Below are 14,045 nucleotides of genomic sequence, written 5' to 3'. Positions count from 1 at the left end.
GGGTAGCATGACACGCTACTGTGTGTCTTGATACCTAGTACACTGTGGAATCCTAGGTAGAAATATAAAAGGACCAGTTTGGTTCTGTGTATTCCTTTTTCTTAACAGTAGGCTATCCTGCACCCTTTATTCTACTGGCATGTGATTTTGGCGTAGGATATGTAAGTGAAATTTGTGTGTTATTATAGGAATGTTGGCAGAGGGTGCAGTGGTGATTAGTCAAGTTCAAAATAGTGAGTGACATTCTATACTTGTAATGTTATTTACAATTATACTAGACATATTAAAAATTTAAAATAAGAAATAGGGATCGCTGAAAAAAGCCACAAAACAAGAAGAGATCGCTGGGGTGGTAATGTAAACCACAAATCCCTATTTTGACTCTTTATACTCAAATGGAACATTTATAGAGAGTCAAAATAGGGATTTGTGGTTTGCATTACCACCCCAGCGATCCCTTCTTGTTTTGTGGCTTTTTTCAGTGATCCCTATTTCTTATTTTAAATTTTTAATATGTCTAGTTTGTGTACTTTTTTCCAAATCCATTTATGGATTATAAGTTAATTGGCACATTAGTGTAGTAAGCTAACAGAGATTCCTCAGTTTAAAAAGTTAACTCAATAACTAGATATCTTAATGCATCATTAATTTTGTATTTATAGAGAGTCAAAATAGGGATTTGTGGTTTACATTACCATCCCAGCGAAATTTTAATATGTCTAGTTAGTGTACTTTATTCCAAATCCATTTACGGATTATAAGTTAATTGACACATTAGTGTAGCCGGTAAGCTAACAGAGATTCCTTAGTTTAAAAGGCTAACTCATTAGATATGTTAATGTAATATTACTTTTGTAATCTATGATAAAGACTGTATTTTCATCCTGATTTGTACACACAAAATATAAGGCAGGATACATTAATTCCTAGTCTATACTCAGTATTTGAGCCATCATCGTCACACTTGGTGCCATTGCTGAAAACACACTGCTATATGAGCTACCTATCTGTCAGAAGAATTATTGATCGTGCACCTATCATACAGGAGACAGTGTTGATAGCAGCACAGGAGACTTGAAGAAGAACAAGATGTCTTAGGTGTTTATTCTAACAGAAGGACAAGAATGAAACTCTATGATACAAGTTATATGAATGGTAACTGTTAGTGTTTTATTTCCTGTAGAGTCCAATTTTTTTTTCAAAAGAGAAGATAAATTTTCACGTGATATAACAATGCATACATCAAGCACGTGCATTATAGGTGTAGAGTTGTCTAGCAGAATAGGTAGTGAAGAGATAGCTATACATTGCTATACATTGTAGCTGTAGTGCTATTATTGTAGCGATGACACTTACAACACCTTTGTATAAATGCAGGTATGAACAGGGCTGAATAAAGCAGCAACCGTGCGAGTTGGTGTTAATCAAGCTAAATAGGAGGAGATGGCTAGGCTTGGCCGAAAAGTCTTCCTATGCCGGTGTCTACATGTACAAATCACAATGTCACTACCAGTGGCCAGTGGCGTAGCCAGTCTTACATGATTACCAGGGATTTGGCAGTCATTACCCATGCATGCAGGAGTACTTTAAGCTGGAATATTGAGTTCCAATTGCCAGGACTTAGACTGGGCTCTAGCCCTGGAAAGCCTAGGTGTAGCCTGCTAGCAACAGTGAGTCACAAAGTGGAACACCATAGGCATAGTCAGCAAAGTCTGGTTAGCATGTCGTCATAGGGTGTAACTAATCACTGGACTGGACTACTGGACTGGAACACTGGACTGGACTACTGGACTGACATATTTTTGGTTTTTACACATTCTGAGGTTGGTTTTATTGAGTTTTGCTAGCCAAGGGCCTTCAGAGAACTTTCAGTCTGCTACTAAAATGATGAGTGTGAGGAGTGGAGTAAGCAAAAACCTACTTCTAGTGATTTCATCTCTATTTATTATGTTCTTCTACAGTACATATACCTATACTCCTTATCAGTATGCTGCAGGGAATGTGCTAGTTATGGCTAATCAACAATAACGTCTTGGAGATAGTAGCAAGCTTGTAAATTTGGTCACATATTGTAGTAGTACACCAACCAGCACATGTAAGAACTGATCATGATAGCAGAAAATACCTACAGTTGTACAATGAGTTTGTATATTACATGTATGAACGAACTTAGCTACAGTAGTCTTAGGAAGGATAGGTTGTGTCCCATGGGTCTGAGCTATTTAGTTTAAGGCTACGGGTGTATCATAGGTAGTACAAATATAGTAAAATGATTTTTGGTTAGATATTACAATCTCCAAAACACAATACTAAGAAGTGTATAAATGCTGTAGAGCATAACAAGTAGTGAGAAGTCAGTTTTTGCTTACTCCACTCCTCATACTCATCATTTTAGTAGCAGACTGCAAGTTTTCTGAAGGTCCTTAGCTAGCAAGACTCAATAAACCAACCTCAGAATGTGTAAAAACCAAAAATATGTCAGTCCAGTAGTCCAGTCCAGTGTTCCAGTCCAGTAGTCCAGTCCAGTGATTAGTTACACCCGTGGTCATAGCTAAATGTTTGCAACTGTCAATGTCACTAGCTGATCGGAGAATGTGCTAGAGTGAGTACACAGTAGCTAGTTACAGTGACATAAGCAGATTAAGCACAGTAGCACACAATCCTCCCATATAAGACTGTCAGGCTTCACACTCTGTAAGTTGTTTATGACATGGATACCATATGGGAGGGTTGTTGATGATATGTGGTTAGACCACAAAATATTTTTAAATGGTAGGGTTGTAATAAACACCCCACCCAACCTTTTTTGCGTGTGAAAAGCAGCCATGATATCAGCGCTACCATTTATCTTCCACCTATAATAGACAAACAAAGCACTCACTGTGATGGCTAGGAAGAAGAATAAACTGGATGCCTTGCATGCACGCTTGAACGGCTTCTTGTAGCAAGATGGGAAGCTCACTAGAGACCCTATTATGACGATCTTGTAAGGTAAAAGAGTGCTGCACAACTTCAATCTGCCATCTAAACGTTATAAAGACTATACATCCTGAGCACACAAAATCCCGTAATTTTGTTCTTCTATGGCTTTTTCCATATACGGAACAGCTGGCCAGGCAATGGCGAAGAACTTAGAAATTTATCGATGTGGAGGCCGGTTAGCGATCTGTGGAGTACGGGTTAATTAATGGGCATGGACACGCGGAAGGACTCAGTGAGTAAGGCTGTGTAGTTTTTATCGCGAAAAAATGGAAGCCTTGGGCTGTACACGAGTGAAACAAAATAATGATATGAACAATTCGTGTAAAATTTGCAATTTTTGAATGTTTCTAAATTTCGTCTAGACCATTTTTACTGCTATATCACTATTTGTCTGAGTTCAGTATTTGATAATAAGCCTTCTGAGTGTTGTTTTATGCTCGAGTCTGCTTTCTAAGGCTGGTTTTAGGTGACTGCTCTATTAGGATTTTCAAAAATTCCACTGCGATCCCTATTATGAACCCACTATCGTGGTTCATGATGTGTAATGCTAAGCAAAATGCAAGTAGACATTTTCACAAAACAGTCAATTGTACAGGTAATACAGCAGATGAGTGAAAAATGATGATATAAGTATGAAACTTGGTACAGTAGTATGTTATAAGGTACTTTAAATTTTAGGACCATCACACATTTGACCTTTGATAACCTTTACAACCATTTTTGTGCTGAAAAATTAATCTTTATATACTTTAGGAATAATTCAATAGCTGTAATAAAAGGTCATGCTTTAAATTTTCTGACACTGAAATAGGACATATCAAAACTTTTGTAAAATATTCCAGATTTCCGAATAGGTTACACCCGTTTCGCATAAAATAACATCATCTTCTAAACAAGGCACCATAACTTCCATATACTCTGGTTGACAGACACAAAGTTTGGTTTATCAGATTCCTTGATGAAAGGCGATTCGATTCATGTGTAAGTTCTTTGTGTAGTAACGATGGGGAAGCTAAAAAGGAGCCTTGTACCACGAACTTTGCGAGTTCAGAATGCCTGTAAAAACATGTGCTTTTCAACATATCTCTGTAAACTAACCTGTTTAACAATTTGTATGGTCGGAGTCTTATTAAGCATACTTCGCTGTGTAGAATGATACCAAATTTAGCGAATTTGATTGAGGTTATCAACTTGTAAATTAGGATTTTCCTGCCGAGATAATTAAATTTTCCAATTGGTAAATGTATGGAGCACATATTATGTCATCATCATTAGTAAATAACCGTCACTATGGCAATGTTTTCCCATTTGTACGGTTGGCATTGGATAGAGAAATTCAAGGGCTTTCTTTTATTGTATGGTGTGACTGTAGAGATTTTGTATGTTTTGTATGTAGTGTAATATTTTCCATTGGACAACGAATGACAAGGAATGATGAGATTTTATGATCAGCCTGTTTTACCAAGTTGAGGTTTCAAAAAAGATATTAAACAGACATTAGATTGATTTAATGTATAATTCTTAAATTTTAAGGGTTTAACTCAGTGTTTTGAAAATTTTTAATGTTGACCACTTGAAAATGCTTGACTTGACAACTCCCATACATATGTTTTGATATGAGTTTGTTCCGGCCCCTCCTGCCTACAATCTTGACAGAGCTACATGCATGCATGGGATTTTATTCTTTCTGATAATAACTGGTGCACTCCATGGCTGCTTCACTGCATAGCACTAATAGGCACTTAGAAAAACTATTAGTTTTTAAAAAAAAAAAACACAAACAACCACTATTCTGTACTATATAATACATATATTATCATATCTGAACAGAGGATGACACTCCAACAATGAAAGACCTTAATAGATATGTTACCAAGAAATATGCCGCTGACTGGAAGGACATTGGTTTAGAACTGGGTTTAAAGCTACGCATGCTTAACATTATTGAAAAAGATCATCCTCAGCAAAGTGTAGCTTGTTTTCAAGAGACACTTGATAACTGGCTGGAATCATCTCCTAATCCTACATGGAAAACACTTGAGGTTGTTCTCACTAATGTTGCTAGGCAGCATCTTGATCTTGATCCTGTTGATGATGTACATTGTAAGATATAATTTGTATGTATGCCATTGTAGTTAGGATGAAAAGAGTTGTGAAATCAAAGGTGGCGGCCAAGAAATGGCTGCAATGATGTTAGTGTTAATAATTTTTAATAATGGCTATGTGAATATTCTTCAGTAATAATTATAAGCTGTTAGATTTTAGAACCAGGCCGCCACACCCACAGCCAGCCAAAGGGTTGCTGTGGATTTCATGGCATGTATATGGATCTCTTTATACCGTTCTTCACTTCTTATATATGTATTCTGTAGCTTTTCCATCTAATCAAGAATTTCCTTCAGTGGTAACAAATGATACTTCTCATAAGATAGCAGGAACATTGTTTGACACTCGTAAATCTACCACTCCACCATTGCACACTGAACACATGAGACAGACGGCAGTTATACAGCACAAAATGGCATCCATTACTGTGTGCAACGACGATGGTGACATGCGAATAAGGAGCCACTCTGAAGAAAATTTGGCTGCTCAAAATGGACTTCATCACGATCATGGCAGATCATCTCCCACTGTGAAGAGTGGTAATGCTAATGAAATGTTGCAACACCATAGTGATGATCATGTATGTTACTATAGTTATCTCATAGCACATTGTGCTGTGTATGGATCTGTTACATGAGATATTGTTTGTAATTTTTGCTATGCCTTAAACAGTCGGAGTAAGCAGATTGGTTGTAGGCTAGCTTATACATCATCCTTCATGTGTAATGCTGTGTAACAGACAGAACGTAGTTAAAATGTACAACAAACCAACTACAGTGCTTATAAGTGATGAGTATAGGGTGAGCATTTTGTTACATAATTATAGCTTTATACATCTGGTAATTAATGTGCACTTTAGGTGATGGTCCCCTTGTTTAAATACTTTTTATTGTGCAATGATCATTATACTATATAGTCAGTTCGCGTTCACATGAGCCCTCATTTCTTGTTAATAACTCTTGTTACATGGGCCAGCTGCCCAAACATTTAGTAGTGCTGTGAAGCCCTTTAAACGCCAGAACCGTTAATCAAAAAAGTGCTTTGATGCAGGCAAGAACAAGTGAGTTATGAGGCTTTAAAAATATCCCATACATTCAGGCACGCAAACATGTTTACAACATGAAAACATGCTTGTTCCTGTACAAAACCATTGGGAGTGAACACATGTTCACCTCTTTGATATTACTATATTTGGCAGGGCTCAGGTGAATGCATACACTATAGTTTGTAAAATTGCTAATTTTTCCATGCTTGTGCTTATACTCAACCACCTGTATACAATAGATTAAAATGCCATATTGCAACTATCAATGTATCACTGACAATTATATCCTTGTGATCCAAAGTATTCATCAATGATATTCCCTCTTGACAAAATGGCATGGAACACAACATGTTTGCATGTGTGCAAAAAGAACAAGGCTTGGAAGTACAAGTTCTTTGAACTTGGCTGCAACTAAAATTGGTGTTGTTTAGATGAGTTCAAGAAGCTACCTTCAAATACCTTGTGCAGAGTTAACCTGGCTACAGCTAATGAAATGATTTCAAAATTAAGTTGTAACAAAAGCTGCCTGGCTACAAAGAAGCCATTTAACATAGCACTACTAACTTGGTAGTTGATAAGCTTCTACGATCAGTATACAGACTGATAACTGTCATTGGTTTGATTAAGTGCCATTTTGCATTTTAAGCACTACAAAAATCTATTTTGACAATAAACATATGGGTCATTCCATACCAAATCAACAAAAAAAATCCGGACCCCTTTTGATTATCATGAAATTTGGCACAAACATGAACCCTTTCAAGAAACTTTCTTACACCAAAATTTGGCTCATTTTATTGGTCTCCCTTTAAGTTATGACCACTCAAAGTTTCTGCTGAAAATTTTATGAAGCTTACATGTCTTCAATAAAATGGCCATAACTTTGCTTGTGATTCACATAGAACCTTCTGGGTTAGATTTTTGAAATCCTTATTAAATTCTCTTTCAGGTGATATGTAATATTTTATAATTGCTCAAAGGAAAAGGTCAAACCTCAAAAATGTAGCTTTTTCCTTTGATCTTCATTTTCAAAAATATATATTCTTTATTTTTGGTTTACATGTTGCTCTAATACCTATCATTCATCACTGTGAGTTTAAAGTTGGGACCAATAGTAGATCATGAGTTATAAGTGTTAACAAGAGTTAATAATAGTAGAGAGGCTCTACTATTATTAACTCTTGGTGTTAATGTGTAGCCTTGTAATTACTGTTGTTTGTATGGTTCAAGTATGCAAAAAAGATGCAATACTAATTGCAAGTAACGTTATATAATACTATGTCACAATCATTAATACATTGTTGGTTTGCAAGTAATGTTAATTTGTTTATGTTTTGTAAGAAAACCCAGTAAAAGCTTATACTTAAATACATATATTCAAGTAATTTACCCCTGATCAAGCTTGTATATATTGTTTCTGATTATGACGCCAAGTCTATTATACAGTAGTGAAATATTGAACTTGATGACATTTTCACTAGCTACAGTAACTGCTACTATTAGCATTTAATGCTGATTGTTGATATGCAAGTACATATTTTGATGCACAAATGTAGCAATAGTGAAAACTATCTAAGCCAGTCAGGGCCAATTTTTTTGGCCTTAATATTCAGGTGGCTATTTATATTGTTTGATGTGTATAAATGTCTTACTAGAACAATTTAAAGTTGGCCCTTAATAGAAAGGTGGCCTTTCATTACAGGTGGCCACTAAGACAAGTTACACTGTAATTTGAATCACTTATAAATAAAACATGATGTTATGTAGCTGCATTCTTTGTTCTTAACACAGGCATGAATGTTTTAATATCAAGACACATGATAGTGTGTCGTGCGGCCCAAGAAGCCGGCGCGCCACACCGTGAGTATATTAACAGGAAGAAAGAAAATGCAATTTTCACACCTATGTAGCTCTGTGATTCCTTATCCGATTGGAACCAAATTTGCTACAGACGTGCCAGCCAGTTATGGGAGTCTACATACCAAATTTGAAGAAAATCGGTCCAGCCATTTCCGAGATACGAGCGAACAAAATTTCGTTTTAATTTCTTCGTTTTTTTTCTTCTACTTCTTCATTTCGCACACTTCGCAAAATCCGCCATAAAACACGAATGCGTGCTCCAATCGGGCTGAAATTTGGCACACTTGAAGGGCTCATTAAGGCGGATCTCAGTACCAACTTTGGTAGGAATCCGATGAACATTCACGGAGTTATGACCGATTATGTGCATAAAATAAGGTCAAAGGTCTGTCACGCCTACAGGGTAAACCACTTGGAGGAATGAGTTGAAAATTGATATGTAGATGGAGTAACCATCGTAGGAGTGCCTTTTTGTGGTTTGAAGAGAATCGAGATAAAGACCATGGAGATATGACACAAAACCCAACCTGTGTCACAATTACGCGATCGATTTTTATGAATTAAAAAAACTATTAGTTTTCACGCCTATCAGGCAAACCACTTAGAGCAATGAGCTGAAAATCGGTGTGTAGCTGGAATAATCATCATAGAAACTCCTTGCAGTAGTACAGAAGAATCGGAACAAACCACTGAGTCATGATTCGAACGCCAACTACGTGTTGCAAATGCGAGATCGTGATACTCTAATAGAACAGTCACCCTAATAGAGCATTCGGCTACATTTATAACTTACTCCATCAAAGAATTATATTACATTGCAAGTTATTCTGTAGGGAATTCAGCTACAACCAGTTAATCTGATAGACAATTCAATTACATGCAAGTCACCCTGTAGAGAGTTCACCTAGAAACAAATCACCCTGTAGAGAGATCAGCTAGAAGAAGTCACCTTGTAGAGAGTTCAGTTACAAAGAAACTATGCACCATGTAGAGAGTTCAGCTGCAAACAAATCACCCTGTAGAGATATCAGCTAGAAGAAGTCACCTTGTAGAGAGTTCAGCTACAAAGAAACCATCATGAAGAGAGTTCAGCTGAAAAAAATCACCTGGAGAGAGTTCAGCTACGAAAAGATCACCCTGTAGAGAATTCAGCTAGAAAATTCACCCTATAGAGAGTTCAGCTGCAAATAAATCACCTTGTAGAGAATTCAGCTACAAACAAACCGCCCTGTAGAAAGATCAGCTAGAAGAAGTTACCTTGTAGAGAGTTCAATTACAAATAAACCATCATGTAGAGAGTTCAGCTGCAAAGAAATCACCCTGTAGAGCATTTAAATCACCCTGCAGAGAGTTCGGCTGCAAACAGTTCACCTTGTAGAGAGATCAGCTAGAAGAGGTTACCTTGTAGAGCGTTCAGCTACAAAGAAACCATCATGTAGAGAGGTCAGCTGCAAACAAATCACTCTGTAAAGAGATCATCTACAAAAAGATCACCCTGTAGAGAATTCAGCTAGAAGAAGTCACCTTGCAGAGAGTTCAGCTACAAAGAAACCACCATGTAGAGAGTTCAGCTGCAAACAAATCATCCTGTAGAGAAATCAGCTACAAACAAATTGCTCTGTAGAAAGATCAGCTAGAAGAAGTTACCTTGTAGAGAGTTCAACTACAAAGAAACTATCATGTAGAGAGATCAGCTACAAACAATTCACCCTGTAGAGAGTTCAGCAAGAAGAAGTCACCTTGTAGAGAGTTCAGCTACAAAGAATCCATCATGTAGAGAGTTCAGCTGCAAACAAATCACCCTGTAGAGAGTTTCAGCTACGAAAAGATCACTCTGTAGAGAGTTCAGCTAGAAGAAGTCACCTTGTAGAGAGCTCAGCTACAAGAAATCACCATGTAGAGAGTTCAGTTGCAAACAAATCACCCTGTAGAGAGTTTCAGCTACGAAAAGATCACTCTGTAGAGAGTTCAGCTAGAAGAAGTCACCTTGTAGAAAGATCAGCTAGAAGAAGTCACCTTGTAGAGAGTTCAACTACAAAGAAACTATCATGTAGAGAGATTAGCTACAAACAATTCACCCTGTAGAGAGTTCAGCAAGAAGAAGTCACCTTGTAGAGAGTTCAGCTACAAAGAATCCATCATGTAGAGAGTTCAGCTGCAAACAAATCACCCTGTAGAGAGTTTCAGCTACGAAAAGATCACTCTGTAGAGAGTTCAGCTAGAAGAAGTCACCTTGTAGAGAGCTCAGCTACAAGAAATTACCATGTAGAGAGTTCAGCTGCAAACAAATCACCCTGTAGAGAGTTTCAGCTACGAAAAGATCACTCTGTAGAGAGTTCAGCTAGAAGAAGTCACCTTGTAGAAAGATCAGCTAGAAGAAGTCACCTTGTAGAGAGTTCAGTTACAAAGAAACCACCATGTAGAGAGTTCAGCTACAAACTAGTGACCCTGTAGAGACATCAGCTAGAAGAAGTTACTTTGTAGAGAGTTCAGCTACAAAGAAACCATCATGTAGAGAGTTCAACTACAGTACAAACAAATCCTGTAGAAATATCAGCTAGAAGAAGCCACATTGTAGAGAGTTCAGTTGCAAAGAAACCATCATGTAGAGAGTTCAGCTACAAACAAATCACCCTGTAGAAATATCAGCTAGAAGAAGTCACTTTGTAGAGTGTTCAGTTATAAAGAACCACCGTGTAGAGTGTTCTGTAATAAATATATGTATTATATATATATATATATATAATTTGTACATTTACTGATAAAATCAGAAATATTTAAAGTATTTAACATCTGCTTCATCTTTTCTTCTTCCTGTGGTAAAGAAAAGAAAATCCCCAAAGCCGGCCTATGGCCGGCTTTGGGGTATACAAACACAAAAAGAAGTGAAATCTAATCAAAAAACAGCTAAGCTGTAAAAAAAGGTGCGGCCTCAAAAGGCCATGGTGAAAAAAGATGTGAAATCCAAGGTGGCGGCCAAGAAATGGCTGTGATGGTAGGTTAATGGTAAAAATTTTAATAACGACAATTCAGGTGAATTTGGTGCCATTTTTTCACCATGGCCTTTTTGGGGCCGCACCTTTTTTTACAGCTTAGCTGTTTTTGATTAGATTGTAATCTACTAGAGATTTTCTAAAAAAAGTAGTAATGAATGACTGATGCAGTATTAACAGTCTTTTCAACTTATACCTTCAAAAATTCAATTGTGTACTGATATCAATGCATCAGATTTCATTGCATATCAAAGTTACATGTGAATGATTGTAGAGACTGTCATGCAATATGCACCACTTTCAGTCTCAAGTTTTACTATAATGCTCTGATTTAACTTTGAAGTTAATTGCCTTGATCCTTTCTTTAATTGATTGTTAATGTATTTCGCTTAAAGCTATAGATATGTATCAGTGTGCAATTGCTGTAGTGAACCTTTCTACAATGTAATTTCTATGGAACATTTCTATGATTCTAATTATAGAAGAGCTATATACATTGCTATTTTTATCATGATACAGTTGATGTATGGAGTTAAAGTCAGGTACCTTAGAGCCAAAATTTCTGGACCTTAATGTGCAGGTAGCTGCTTAATACATTTGCATAAGTGTATAGCAACAATTTAAAATTGGCCCTTATGGAGTGGTGGCCTTTCTATACAGGTGGTAACTTTCCACTTTATTCCATCAAATTTCTGACTGGTAAGTGGTTTTAAAAGTGTACATTTTTCCAGCAAAGGCATTGTTTATAGGTACAAACATATTAAGTTGGCCTTTAAGTGGTCAGTAGTAGGCTTGCTCTTTCAAAGTATGATTCAAAAGCAATATACAGTGTAACATACCTTAGCAGCTACCTTAAAGGCCACCTTTTTATAAGAGCCAACTTAAAATAGGGTATTTCTACTCTAGTGCAACTATATGAAACAGCTATCTAGGTATTAATACCAAGAAGCTTTGGATATCACTAAGACATGGCATTTCAATTCCACTTTACATGTACATATGTATGCATAACTGTCGTTTGCATCCATTATACACACATAAGATTGGAAACTATCATCATAATCTGTGGCTGAATATTATTATTATACAGTGAAAGAATAGATTGGAATATCATTAGTTTTACAGTAAATCCCTTATAAATATAGCTACCCCTACAATAGGACCACCTTGTTATAGTAGCCACCTTTTTTATAGGACACTGAACTTACAGCAAAAACATAATCAGTGATTCCTTTATTAGGCAGCCTTATTATTGCTCCAACTTTCTTAGCTTTAAAAGTGGCTCTGTTAATATGGTTTCACTGTAGTGAGCCCTTGTCAATACTATTTTAATGCATAAATGATATTTAACATACCAATATAAGGCTACTTGCAATTGGTATTAGAAATTACACTGTAAAAATACCATACAAACAGCAGTGATTACAAGGCTACACATTAACACTTATAACTCATGATCTACTATTGGTCCCAACTTTAAACTAACAGTGATGAATCATAGGTATTAGAGCAACATGTACACCAAAAATAAATTTAATTAAAGAATATATATTTTTGAAAATGAAGATCAAAGGAAAAAGCTACATTTTTGTGGTTTGACCTTTTCCTTTGAGCGATTATAAAATATTATATATCACCTGAAAGAGAATTTAATAAGGATTTCAAAACTCTAGACTAGAAATTTCTACATCAATCACAAGCAAAGTTATGGTCATTTTATTGAAGACGTGTAAGCAAAATATAATTTTCAGCAGAAACTTTGAGTGGTCATAACTTAAAGGGAGACCAATGAAATAAGCTAAATTTTGGTGTGAGAAAGTTTCTTGATAGGGTCCATGTTTGTGCCAAAATTCATGAAAATCAAAAGGGGTCCGGATTTTTTTTTGTTGATTTGGTATGGAATGACCCATATAGCTTGTGTAAAAAATCACATGAATGCACAATTCACATTAGAATTTATATATGCTAGTTCAGTTGATTGTATGTAGTTTTAGGCTACAGGTAGGCCATTTTTGGAAGGTATAAGTATGCACTGCTGTACTTAATGATGAAGTAGCGAAAGAATTGTAATTATTGTTCACGTTAAGATTTTAAATGTCATGAGTTCATTTTATCCTATTCCAGATCCAACTACCACCACTAGTTATGCAGAGGCAACTTTCTGAGTTTCCACTGGATCAGGTAAGAACATGAATAGTTTAATTACCGCAGTAGAAAATTATTGCGCCATGTTTGGTTATGAGTACTATAAAATGTCCTCTATCCTGTAGAGCGTTATAACACTAGGAAAAGATGGTTACTACTTGGAAGATAGGGATTATAATGTTGTTGCTGGGGTTGGAGGTGCTTCAAAATGTAATCGTGTTTCTGACACAGTCAAGGGCACTCAATTCATTGTCAAAAAGTCTACAAACACAGATGATAGTAGACAGGATTTAATCAGGGAATCAAGGATCTTACAAGAAATTACCCATGAAAATGTAATCCGCTTTTATGGGTTTGTAGAAGATTACCATGACAGAGATCTCACCTTCAATATATTTTTAGAGTATGGAGAAGAAACATGTAAGTTACCTTTTGTATATAATGAAGTTTGAGACCTTAAACTGGCTAAGGTGCATCTGCAACTAGCATGGAGCAGTACTGCATCTATTAGAATTTTGTAAACATGTACCATGCTGTTAAGTGTTGGAGTTGGTTGACTTGCAGTCTTGCTCATAATTTTTTTTGATTTTTCAGATTTTTGTATAGAATAAATACAAAGAATTTTTGGTACAAGTACAGTATATGTGGACATGTAATCCTTACTTTGTGATGGCTATGTTATTGACAGGCTGTTTATTACTGAAATAGGAATTAATTGTCCACTAGTATAGCTACGGGTATAAATGGCCTCCCTTGTTTCATAACTTATTATTTGTTATTCAAGTGTAAAATTTCTACTATTTCTGCATACTTGTACTACATCTCTGTGGATTGCTTCCTGAGACAGCCTTGTTAAAAGGTCTACAATATGCTAGCACATCACACTCAATAGAAAGATCAAGATACTCTAAGAG

The 14,045-nt window shown here is 36.2% G+C and overlaps 1 protein-coding gene across 3 annotated transcripts in view; it reads left to right on the top strand.

Annotated features, from left to right (window-relative positions):
* LOC136237038 (uncharacterized) overlaps positions 1 to 14,045 on the top strand; it is a 46,009-nt gene that overhangs the window by 10,792 nt on the left and 21,172 nt on the right. For all 3 annotated transcript variants that reach the window (XM_066027291.1, XM_066027289.1, XM_066027292.1), the window contains exons 2-6: positions 189 to 233; positions 4,813 to 5,085; positions 5,355 to 5,668; positions 13,111 to 13,167; positions 13,257 to 13,551. In XM_066027291.1, coding sequence (XP_065883363.1) covers positions 189 to 233; positions 4,813 to 5,085; positions 5,355 to 5,668; positions 13,111 to 13,167; positions 13,257 to 13,551 — 984 coding nt within the window. The remainder of the gene's footprint in view (positions 1 to 188; positions 234 to 4,812; positions 5,086 to 5,354; positions 5,669 to 13,110; positions 13,168 to 13,256; positions 13,552 to 14,045) is intronic.

Source organism: Dysidea avara, chromosome 10, assembly GCF_963678975.1.
Source record: "Dysidea avara chromosome 10, odDysAvar1.4, whole genome shotgun sequence".
Lineage (NCBI taxonomy): Eukaryota > Metazoa > Porifera > Demospongiae > Dictyoceratida > Dysideidae > Dysidea > Dysidea avara.
Note: the sequence above shows the minus strand (reverse complement) of the source record. Positions and strands in the feature narration are given on the sequence as shown.